This window comes from Hippoglossus stenolepis, chromosome 12 (assembly GCF_022539355.2).
Source record: "Hippoglossus stenolepis isolate QCI-W04-F060 chromosome 12, HSTE1.2, whole genome shotgun sequence".
In the NCBI taxonomy this organism is placed as follows: Eukaryota; Metazoa; Chordata; class Actinopteri; order Pleuronectiformes; family Pleuronectidae; genus Hippoglossus; species Hippoglossus stenolepis.
In genome coordinates, this window is record NC_061494.1 from 22,844,197 (window position 1) to 22,856,322 (window position 12,126).

Below are 12,126 nucleotides of genomic sequence, written 5' to 3' on the forward strand. Positions count from 1 at the left end.
GTCAGCGTATTTTAATTATATGATAACAAAACTATTTTATTAAGATTCAGTTTTTAGGTTGGCTACTTGGTTTAGAAGTACAAGTACAATTTGCACAAAAAAAAACAATGTTTCAGACACAGAGTAAAAAGTAATTTTAAAAGGTTTTGTTTTTTTAGGGACGCAGAGACACAGACAGTTATATGAACATTTTATTTAAAGGTCCAGTGTGTAAGATTTAGGGCAAATTGATCTATTGGCAGATATTGAATATACAATAATCATCGTGTTTCATCAGAATTGTACAAATTGTTGTTTTCTTGACCCTAGAATGACCCTTTATGTTTAAAATACTTTATATTTAAATACTTTATATTTACATCTGGAGCGGCTCCTCTCTACGGAGGCAGCCATGTTTTTTACAGAAGCCCAGATTGGACAAACTAAACCTTTTGAGTTTTTCTGACACCTGAAGCTACCACAGGTTCTCTCTCATGTTTGGAAGTGGAGGGTGAGGGGAGGGGTGTTCAGCTGCAACGTGCAACTCCACCACTAGATGTCACTAAATTCTACACACTGAACCTTTAAATGATATCATGAACACACACGATTTCCAAAACTACCACACTCTTCCACACCAACTTCCAATAACATCATTAAGTGTCATTAATGTATATGTTATTTATATCTATCTACACAGATTTCCATTTTGAAACATCTACATCTATAGACGTTTAGTTTTAGACAATAAACGCACCCTCTCCGTGTGTTTGTTTTACAATCCACTAGAGGGCGCTGCAGATGACCTTCATCTTCTTCGCACACTTCTTTACTACACGCGAGAGATTTAGAAGTGCGATCCTGGATACGATGAACTTTGTTTGTACGAGGTGCACAGTACGTTAAGGTTTTCTTAGAGTAGAGGAAACGTAGAATGTAAAGATCATCCGAGTCGTCAGTATTAATATGAATATTATGGTATTTGAGAACGAGCCTGATTCCTTTTCTCTGTGTTTTCCAGCACATCTGTCCCCACATCTGTTTTCAGCCGGAATAGCACTGTTCTGTATTCTCTCTACGTGAATAGTTTGTAATTGTCTGACATGAAAACACTCTGTATTTTTTCTTGCTCCTTTAAATTAGACATCAACCTTCATGTATATATATTAGGAACAGTGGTTACTGATGTTTTTTTTTAATGTTCTGTATTATTAAATATTTTTCTTCTGTAGAGAAGAGTGAATAAACCTGAGCTCGAATATCTCAATGGATGATTTTGACACACGCACACACGCACACGCACGCACACGCACACGCACACGCACACGACACAGACACAAACACATGTAAATGGTGACTATGGGACAAATACCTCTAAACAAATACGTTGTTGTATTTCTAACATCACACTAAACTCTAACACTACAATGTGCACAGCTGATTCATTGAGTTATTGTGTTGTTTTTCTGAAACAACCCCAGGAGAGGTCACCCTGTCAGAGAAGCAGGTGAGGAGCATTTGTCTCTCAGCACAGGTGGTGAAGGAATGTAATAACAACGACATAATAATACATCGAATCCAGTTCATCCACATACCTGCACAGTGTCTTTGGAACTCACCTTGTCTCGAACCCGGTGGATTGTTAACGTGCTGCAGACACACCCACACACCCTGACTCCGCCTCCTCGCTACATAAGCAGTAGCCTCAGTGTTACAGACCCAGGTGCAGACAAACTGCTGCTGCATTTAACAACCGAGGTGAGCTGTCATTTAAGATCTCTTGCTCTGGTAATTAACAAGGAACTTTCATTTTTACATAATAATAATAAATTGACAGACGGGGGGGGGGGATTGCATTTACTGAAGCCTGAGTTTTCTCCTGCAGAAAATGAGAACGAAGACCGTGATCCTGCTCATTGCCCTTGTGGTCCTGCTCAAAGTGGTTTCCAATGATGCTGCAGACGAAGGTGTGTGTGTGTGTGTGTGTGTGTGTGTGTGTTTGTGTGTGTGAACCCCTTACACACACTTAAACCTGTCTTATCAACCAAGATCTCTGGATGTGTCACTGACCTGTGTTGTTCCCTCTTTACAGAAGAATTCGAAGAAGAGTTTCATGAACTTTTCTTTGATCTTGACGATGAGGCAGCTGCAGCTGCCATCCTTCCGGGTCAGACATGTCTTCACTTGTGATTAAAATCAAGTTCACACATTTCTGGAATCGGTTCTTCCCTCATCTTTCCTCCAAGTTTGGTGTAATATCGGTTTTGTATTTTTTGCGTAATCCTGCGAACAAATAAACTGAAACGGACACAGGTGAAAACATAACGTCCTTGGCAGAGTTAATCAAAAGTAAACAAGTGCATTTAAAATATTAATTTGTTCGAAGGAAAAATAGTGAGTTAGTACAAAAAACTGTGATCAAAAATACAGCGAATAAATCGAGTTTAAAGTTTCTGCAGAATAAACTGTTGATCAATCCTGACTTTGAAATGTGTTATTTTATTTGACTAAACTCAAACCTCATCAGTTTGTGTCCGATCCACTCAGATATGAAACAGTCAAGAAACCACAGTGTTATATTCTCAGTGTGGCACCAAACATCTGTTCCAGAGTTTAGTCTGAATCAATAAACCTGTATTTTTCTGTTAATATTATTTATTGACTAAATGTTTGATGTTTCTTTTGCAGGAGAAAACCGTTCCCAGGACTCAGACGAGAAATGACAAGAGAAAGAAACTGGGTTCGAAAACTTTCTGCCAGTTTGAAAAGAACTTAAATGAATAAAGATAATAAATAAAATCATGTCCCTGTGTTGATGTGATTTTATTCTTCAAAATACCATTTCTGTGGTTACTTATATCAATATAAATATCACATTACATATCCTGTACACTGTCGTTAGTTCATCAAACACTGAAGAAATCAGAAAAAGGAACAATTTACTGAAAGTGTAACACAACCAGACAAATATCTAGAAAGACTTTACAGTTTAATGAAGTAATATTTCTGTTTACTGCACTTTGTATGAATTTTATTGGTAAAAACTTTTGAAGACACTCTTAGAAGTATCTTAAAGTACTGTACACGATTCTATACATTATGTTATAGTGTTTTCTGGAGACACACGGAAGATAAAACCAAAATATTTTAAAATAGCATTTTTCTCTCAGCACAGGTGGTGATGGAATGTAAAACAACGACATAATAATACATCTTTATTTCCCTTCATTCTCAATCCTCATACGTACTTCAAATGCTATAAATTCAGAGATTAAATTAAAGCTCAAACCTCAACGTTAAACCTCAATCTGCCGTCCAGCCAATGGAAACAGACTCACTGATGTTTTCTGTGTGTTTTGCATATGTCATGAATCCAGTTCATCCACATACCTGCACAGTATCTTTGGAACTCACCTTGTCTTGAAGTGAACCCGGTGGATTGTTAACGTGCTGCAGACACACCCACACACCCTGACTCCGCCTCCTCGCTTCATAAGCAGTAGCCTCAGTGTTACAGACCCAGGTACAGACAACTGCTGCTGCGTTTAACAACCGAGGTGAGCTGTCATTTAAGATCTCTTGCTCTGGTTATTAACAAGGAACTTTCATTTTTAAATATTAATAATAAATTGACAGACGGGGGGGGGGATTGCATTTACTGAAGCCTGAGTTTTCTCCTGCAGAAAATGAGAACGAAGACCGTGATCCTGCTCATTGCCCTTGTGGTCCTGCTCAAAGTGGTTTCCAATGATGCTGGAGCAGACGATCAGGGTACATTGTGTGTGTGTGTGTGTGTGTGTGTGTGTGTGTGTGTGTGTGTGTGTACCCCTTACACACACTCAAACCTGCCTTATCAACCAATATCTCTGGATGTGTCACTGACCTGTGTTGTTCCCTCTTTACAGTTATTCCAAACGACAGTTTCGAAAAAGAGTTTAATGAACATTCCAGTGATCGTGAGGAGGAGCCTAAAGCAGCTGCCAGCCTTGCGGGTCAGACTTAGTCACACATGTGATTCACTTGTGATTAAAATCAAGTTCACACATTTCTGGAATCGGTTCTTCCCTCATCTTTCCTCCAAGTTTGGTGTAATATCGGTTTTGTATTTTTTGCGTAATCCTGCGAACAAATAAACTGAAACGGACACAGGTGAAAACATAACCTCCTTGGCAGAGTTATTCAAACAGCATATTTCCTGATGCAGGTTTTTCATGCATCACAGGAAAAATATGTTTTGGTAGTTTTTGCATAATTTCATACTAAACAAGTGCATTTAAAATATTAATTTGTTTGAGGGAAAAATAACGAGTTACTACAAAAAACTTTGATCAAAAATACAGCTAACAAATCGAGTTTAAAGTTTCTGCAGAATAAACTGTTGATCAATCCTGACTTTGAAATGTGTTATTTTATTTGACTAAACTCAAACCTCATCAGTTTGTGTCCGATCCACTCAGATATGAAACAGTCAAGAAACCACAGTGTTATATTCTCAGTGTGGCACCAAACATCTGTTCCAGAGTTTAGTCTGAATCAATAAACCTGTATTTTTCTGTTAACATTATTTATTGACTAAATGTTTGATGTTTCTTTTGCAGGAGAAAACCGTTCCCAGGACTCAGACGAGAAATGACAAGAGAAAGAAACTTTTTGAAAAGAACTTAAATGAATAAAGACAATAAATAAATCCATGTCCCTGTGTTGTTGTGGTTTTATTCTTCAAAATACCATTTCTGTGGTTACTCATATCAATATAAATATTACATTACATATCCTGTATGCAATAATAGGTAAAAACTTTTGAAGACACTCTTAGAAGTACCTTAAAGTACTGCATATTGTACACGATTCTATACATTATAATGTTATAGGGTTTTCTGGAGACATACGGAAGATAAAGCCAAAATATTTTAAAATTAAAATTAAAACCCCCCAGGAAACACACAAATAAACTAGAATGGGTAGAAGTGCATATCTCTGATCTATTTATCTAACTTTATGGCTGTATATAGATGCAAATTTCACAATTGTCAGTACGTCTTATTAAAGTCACATTCATATATTATAATATTTACTATTTAACCAGGATATTTATTAATGTTGCCCTTTATTTCTTCAATTTAACAAATATTACAAGTTTAAGCAAATATTACTTTTACTAACTTTTACCTCACATTATATAAAAATATGAATCTCATGTCTCTATCATGTTACATCCTCACATTTACCAGTGAGTGACTCAGAATGATCCCGAGCTTTAAATAAACCTGCTCCATTACTTATTATATATTTACAGTCTGTGTTTATTTCATAATCCCACTGAACTCCACGTGGCTTTGACTGCAGCGCCCCCTGCTGGCCGGTTGTTGTAAGTACATATTTAAAGTTGCACTAAGTAGAAACTCCGGAGAAAGTTTAAAATCTGCAGGTTTGATAAATGTCTGCGAGTTAAAGTTAAGTTAAGATTTCACAGGAGCGGATTCTGATCCAGGGGAGAAAGTAAAGAGGTCACTCACGTGTCCGATGTGACATGTGACACAGACGCTCAAATGTCAGAGTCCCGAGCCGCGGGTCCAGCTCAGACTGCTCCCCGACGTCTGAGGCCTGTTTCCGCGTAAACCACCCGACTCCCTCCCCTCCTCATTCCGCTAATTCCCCGGTGGTCCTGTTCTTAAGTGCAGCCCGACTCCCCGGCGCAGTTGATCCGGGGAACAGGCAGCCACAGCCCGGGGAACCATGCGCTCCTTAGCGGGACTCGCTGCCATCGTGGCGGCGGCGAGCGTCTTCCTCTACCTGCTGTCCACTCATCTTCCCCCGGGGCCCGAGCAGCTCCAGGCCCGGGGAGAGGACCGGGGAAGGGAGAGGACCGGGTAAGACCGGGGAGAGGACCGGGGAGGACCGGGACAGGACGGGGACAGGACCGGGGAGAGGACCGGGGACAGGACCAGGGAGAGGACCGGGACAGGACCAGGAGAGGACCAGGGAGAGGACCGGGGACAGGACCAGGGAGAGAGGACCGGGGAGAGGACCAGGGAGTCCGGGAGAACAGGTGAGGAGGAGCCCGGCCGAGACGGACACTTAGAAACTTCACTGATATTTAGTTTATTAGTTTATAACGTTTATCTAGTTTATTCTGAGGAAGAAGAAATAAAAAAAAAAAACCAAATAAAAAGACAAATGTGAAGTATTTAAGATTTAAGATTACATGTAAAATATATATACAATAAAATAAAAAATATAAAAAATACGGTGACAATTATTAGACAATAAAATATTAATAAAAAGATATATCATTATATAATTAAATGCAAAGTGCTCTTTAATGTTGCTTTTACACAAAGAGGCATTAAGTTAATTAAGTAGTAATTAAGTTATATCTGTGTATTAACAATCACATGTCAGTCATTCGTTCATTCATAGATATTTTTGAGTAACACAGTGAGTCGATTAATCAATTAGTTGATTCACAGACATTTAATTGCCAACTAATTAATGTTTTTAAGTTTCTAAAAATGTGAATATTTAATGTTTTTCTTGGTCAAACATGATATTAGCCTGATTATCTCCAGGGTTTCACCTTCAGTGAACGTGTGGGAACAACTGGATTTACAGTACCTCAATTCTTTATTGACATTTGTAGCCAAACCATGAAGTGAACTTCGTTATTACTTATTATTGCCTCAGTTAATTGTTTGGCCTTTAACATGATATGAAATAATAATGTTCATCACAATTTCTCGGAGACCGTCGGTGCAAAACTGAAATAGATTTCAATGACAAATCACAAATGACAAACGGCAAATCTTCATGCATGAGACAAATAAGAAGTGAATAATTTAAAATGGATGATGGTACATTGTCTTTCAGTTACTCCACCAGCTGTTGCAGATGTTCTCCTGACCTCCTGTTATTGATCAATTTCTGTCGTCACAGGCCTTAGAAATAAAAATCTAAAACAATAGAAAAGTCCAAAATGGTCAAAGCTGATTTTAAAGCGCAGACTTTAAATCATTCTGTGACCCCTCGTGTCTATTTTAAAACATCCTTGGGTTCGAGGTTGTCTGGGGACGATAGAATAACGCCGGCCAGTGCACATATTATCATATCAAGTCATTCAGCCACAGTGTGACTGCGCCCAATGAAATGACATGTATCAGCATCATGTTAGTCTTGTGTGTGTGTGTGTGTGTGTGTGCGCGCGTTGGTAAATAACCATAGTTATAGGTTTATTTTATTTCCTCATACAGACATGAATCAGAAATGCTGCAGTTTGCTTCAATGGAAAAAATATATTTTACCATTTTGCATTGAGTAAATTCAAATTAAACTAAAGTAGATCCAATTAATTAATTAATAATAATAAACATATTTACCACATATATATTACAGCTATGGAACAGTGCTAGTCTCGACCCGGTCGTCTGAATTTGACCCTGAACTTCTCATTCACAGCTTTTTTCCAACATTAATGATAAATAAAGAAACACAATCAACAGGTAAATCAATGACAAAATGTTTTCTGCTGTCTCAACCTAATTGACTCAGTTTTATATCAGTAATCTTCCCTCATCACTGCCTGTTTCATTTCCCTCCTTAAATGCTGCACATGCATTCGTGCAGTTTGACGCATCCAAGCTTACGCATCATCAACGTGCTGACCAGTGACAGAACAGAAGGGTTTCTCAGGTGACCAGTAGGAAGGAGGAATGCTGAGGGTCGCAGTAGGTGGTGGGGGGGGGGAGAACATCTTGAGTTTCAAGAAGGGGGATTTTCGTGTGTGTGTTTGTGTCAGAAGTGTCTTCGGACCCTTAGCTCAAGTCCACAGGCAACGATGCCATTTCTATTTCCGTCCCTAAATCAAATGTATCCTGTTACACACACACCCACACACACACACCCACACCCACACCCACACACACACACCCCCACACACACACACACACACACACACACACACACACACACACACACACAAGCGCTGAGGTCGTTGACGTTGACCTCTGACCTTTCAGCTGTTTAATCATTACAGTGGAAGTGAAGGACATTTTGTGTAACTTGCATTTCTGGATAAACCTCCTCGTTTTCTTTCCACTAAAGAAAGAGTCCCATATAAAAGAGGTTTGGGAAATTTGTTTCTCAACAAATCCAATTGAAAGGGGCATGATGTTCGGCATTCTGGGAAATGTAGGAAACCAGTAACTGAAGAGGAACATATATCGAATAAACATCGTCCATCAAATATGGACTTTTAAAGACTCTGGAAATTGCTTAAAAACCTTTTGGTGTGTTTTGTGTTTCCGTCCAGGCTGAAGTTCCCGTCGGACCTGGACGAGCTGCGGGAGCTCGCTGACATGCTCAAGTTCTACAAGAGGGAACATCACGGCTACGTTCTGCTGCTGTTCTGCAGCGCCTACCTGTACAAACAGTCCTTCGCCATCCCCGGCTCGTCCTTTCTGGTGAGACCTTAAAATGACCAAGGCTGCTGCACACTTGAGACCCGAGTCGCCTCCGTCTGACAAGCACGGTGCCAGTTATCTGGCACAATACTCTCGATGCTACCGATTGAGTCGGAGGCTCCCTGATCTCGGAGAATCTTGGGTTTCTTTGAGATTTCACTGTGAAATATTTTCCTACATACGAGTGTGTGGTCTGACGATTATGAATTCGTTTAAATCTTTATTTATGTCTTTAAACGTTTTTAAAATCAGTTAAATCCTCATGTGTGCTGCAGCCTCTGTTTTGTTTGAAAACTATTGGACAGATTACGACTAAACTTGGTGAAAGGAGCTGGTTTGGATCAGGGAAGAACCTTTCAAATCCTGATCTAGTCTCATTAGGGGAACGTAGGGTTTTGTTAGAACTAATAACCAGTGCCATTTAGTTTTAAATCATTTAATTTGCTCTGTGGCACATCTGGTTTCCACTAATGACTTTCTAACTGCTCCCTGCTCTCCTCCTGCAGAACATGTTGGCCGGTGCGATCTTCGGCCCGTGGGAGGGTCTGGTGCTCGCCTGCCTCCTCACCACTTTAGGCTCCACGCTCTGCTTCCTGCTCTCCGCTACGTTTGGGAAGCAGCACGTGCTTCACTTCTTCCCCGACAAGGTGGCGCTGCTGCACAGGAAGGTACAACTGTCAAATACATAATATTAAAAAACAACTTTCCTCTGTCACCTCCTTTCTCTCCAGCTTTCTGCTCTCTTGTTTTTCCATATTTCTCTCTCCTTCACTTTGTCTTCTTCTCATCTCTCTGGCCTCGCTCCGTCAGGTGGAGGAGAATCGTAGCAGTCTATTCTTCTTCCTACTTTTCCTCCGTTTCTTCCCCATGACTCCTAACTGGTTCCTTAACATCACCTGTCCTGTCCTCAACATCCCAATGCCCATTTTCTTCTTCTCTGTGCTCATAGGTGAGACTACACACTCGTTTAAAATAAACACAACACAAAGATCCCAACGTGTCGATGACTCTGCTGCTGCTCTCGCCTTCCAGGTTTGATTCCCTACAACTTCATCTGCGTCCGTACGGGCTCCATGCTGTCGGAGATCTCCTCCCTGGACGACATCTTCTCCTGGAGCACGCTGGCCCAGCTCCTCGCCATCGCCCTCGTGGCTCTCGTCCCTGGAGCGCTGATCAAACGCTACAGCGAAGGTCACCTCAAGGTGGACGGAATGGACGGCAACGGAAGCAGTCGGGAGGAAATCAAGAAGGAGCGGAAGAGGCGATGACGGAGAACCTCACTGTGACTGTCGGTGGGGAAGAAGCTCTCCGCTGGTGGGCACGTGACATTTTGTTCACTCCAGAAACTTGATGTTTTCAAGGTCACCACACGAGAGGCTCGTCATTCATAGTAAGAAATATCCTCAGGTCAAGTTACAGCAGACGTTTTCAGCCGTGAACTTCGGAGAATGTCCACTTGTCTCCTTTCACATGAAGGACGCAGCAGGAGCTTGTCCGGGTCGTACGTGTTCATCTTGGAATCTCGTCGGCTTTTCAAGTTGACATCGTCGTCGTTGCTTCTACGTGCATGGCTCCTCTCTTTTGTCTTTTGGTTTATTTCTGTTTTGCGTGTGTCACGTGCACTGAGGATACTTTGATTTACAAAACAAAAGTCTTAAAATGTACTGTGGTTGCTTTGGAGACGACTCAGTAGACTAGTTTCTTCTCTTCACACGTGTTCACTCTTACACGTCTTTTAACTCCACTCGAAGCCTGTTGTTTTGGTATGTTTTGATTTTCTAAATGTAACGGACGTCTGTTTTTCTTAAAGCACTCACTGTTGTGTCTTAATGTCGCTGTGACCGCAGATGACTTCTTACAGTTGTGATCTTCTCATGATCGTCTCTATGGCCTGAAGGTTTGGTTTTTGGAATACAGGTGCTGCCATCTTGTGGTTAAGTCACAGTATCAAGGTCACAGCTGTCAATCATGAGGTTTAGTCGTCTAATTGAAAACCCGATTTATCCTAAACGTCAACACTTGAACGTATATCAGTGTTGAGTTAAAGTATTTTGACTTTTTAGTTGAGCCCCGAATATTGACATGGAGGAGGCAAGGTTTATCACCTTTACTGCAACCGGCCACCAGGGGGTGATCAAGATGCTTTGGCCTCACGTTTGGGGAGCTGTCATTTTGTCTATCTTGAAAGGTTCCAACAAATCCTGTTGTATCCTCCTCAAGTCACAGTGTCGTACTACAAACTGTTTACTGATGATTCCTGCCAGCAGTTACACTTAACCTCTACCAGAACCAGCGAAGTGCCTTGCTCAAGAGCACCTTAACATCCCCTGTGGGAGAAGTTAACCAGTCTTATAACACACAATATGGATGTTGAGTTGTGTGTCAACCCGGTGGAAGTTGTTGTGTATTGTTCTTATCAGCATGTAAAAGAAAAACACAACTTTCCAACTCTTTGGTATTCAGCTTTACTGTTTGATTTGATTAGACTGGAGTTGTACTTTATATTTTTAATTCTGTATTTTTTAGAGCAGGGATTCTGTAGAAAATAGTCTGAAATTAGTTAGTTCGGGGCGGTTGGATAATGCAGAGTGGATTTACAAAGTACCTCCTGTTTCATGGTGAATCAGTAGGTGGCGCTATGACACTGAGGAAATATTGACACATAGAGCTTTTCAGCCTTGGACTATAATCATGAGACAGAAGTTTGGTAGTGATGGGACAATGCACACTGGAGTTATGACAACATCGTGTCCTTTGGCGAAGGATGATCCTTCGCCGCACCTCAATGTTTACACGGTTTGAGGAAATGTCACAATTCTGACCATGTTCCAATGACTTGTCTCAGCTCATTTGAGCTGTTTATTGTAAAGCAACCAGGAGCAGTGCATCAAGGTATAAAACATGTCCCTTCCTGTCGCCAGTAGGTGGCGCTGTGACGATGAGTCAATATAGATTACATTTTCACCACTTTTGAGCTTGTTGAAGGCTCAAAAAGTCAAATCATTTGGGTTAGAATAATAATAAGAAGAGCCAACATTAACTTCAATCTAAATTAAATATGTTGTAAGAATTTAGATATTATTGTTATAAATCATTGTTATTATAGTAATTGTTAGAGACAGACTGTTTCTACAGTTTCCGCATTTGTCCACCAGGTGGTAGTGTTGTACTGTTGTTGTACTGATTATGCCGCGGAGGGGGGGGGACCGGGAGAAACGGCTCCGAACCACGGCCACTAATCACGCACTACATTCCACGCCATCACGTGCAGCGCTGTCAGTATCACTACGCACAGACCGATCTGTTCAGGTCAAAAACAAAAAATCTCCATGTTGTTGAGATGACGTCATTTAAAGTTGATCGTCGAACGTGTAACGTCAAAAATAGGCGACTTCCTGTTGCGTTGTTCCATAACGCTCCGCCATAACGCCTTTTTTGTGCCACTTTGTATATATATATAAAAAGCCGCACTGTTGTTGTACTGTTCCTAGAAAAAAAAAAAATGAAAAAAAACATATATATAAAAAATATACCACTAAAGCCAAAATGGTGGGCTTCCTGTTTGGTCTAGCATATCTATCCAAGAGACTTATTTGTTTGTTATGAAAAGACACATGTCCCCATCGATTTTTGTACATGTCGGCCAATCGTGGTGTCGGGGCTGCCCTTTAGGGGGCGCTAGTCAGTTATT

At 40.7% G+C, this 12,126-nt stretch overlaps 1 protein-coding gene and 2 long non-coding RNA genes across 4 annotated transcripts; all 3 read left to right on the top strand.

The window, feature by feature from the left end:
- The first annotated feature begins 1,685 nt into the window (after positions 1–1,685).
- Positions 1,686–2,781, top strand: LOC118119047. Of its 2 annotated transcripts, none has more exons than XR_007034761.1 (4): positions 1,686–1,737; positions 1,865–1,946; positions 2,072–2,146; positions 2,668–2,781. It is a non-coding gene; the product is annotated as an uncharacterized LOC118119047 (long non-coding RNA). The 2 variants fall into 2 exon arrangements; XR_004698043.2 differs by having other exon boundaries at positions 1,692–1,767.
- Positions 2,782–3,472: 691 nt separating this feature from the next.
- LOC118119046 lies at positions 3,473–4,661 on the top strand. Its single transcript, XR_004698040.2, has 4 exons — positions 3,473–3,536; positions 3,663–3,750; positions 3,885–3,971; positions 4,578–4,661. It is a non-coding gene; the product is annotated as an uncharacterized LOC118119046 (long non-coding RNA).
- Positions 4,662–5,378: 717 nt separating this feature from the next.
- On the top strand, positions 5,379–10,265 carry LOC118119045 (transmembrane protein 41A-B). Its single transcript, XM_047342374.1, has 7 exons — positions 5,379–5,817; positions 5,889–5,918; positions 6,003–6,029; positions 8,286–8,435; positions 8,942–9,103; positions 9,246–9,384; positions 9,468–10,265. Exons 1-7 carry the CDS (start codon positions 5,716–5,718, stop codon positions 9,701–9,703), a joined length of 846 nt encoding a protein of 281 aa, XP_047198330.1. The 5' UTR covers positions 5,379–5,715; the 3' UTR covers positions 9,704–10,265.
- Positions 10,266–12,126: the final 1,861 nt, after the last annotated feature.

Bases quoted from the DNA above. Each gene is read 5' to 3' on its own strand.
- LOC118119045 (XM_047342374.1), top strand. From the start codon at position 5,716: ATGCGCTCCTTAGCGGGACTCGCTGCCATCGTGGCGGCGGCGAGCGTC. The intron at 5,818-5,888 runs CGGGGAGAGGAC...ACCGGGACAGGA, and splicing joins GGCCCGAGCAGCTCCAGGCC to CGGGGACAGGACCGGGGAGA. The intron at 9,104-9,245 runs GTACAACTGTCA...TCGCTCCGTCAG, and splicing joins TGGCGCTGCTGCACAGGAAG to GTGGAGGAGAATCGTAGCAG.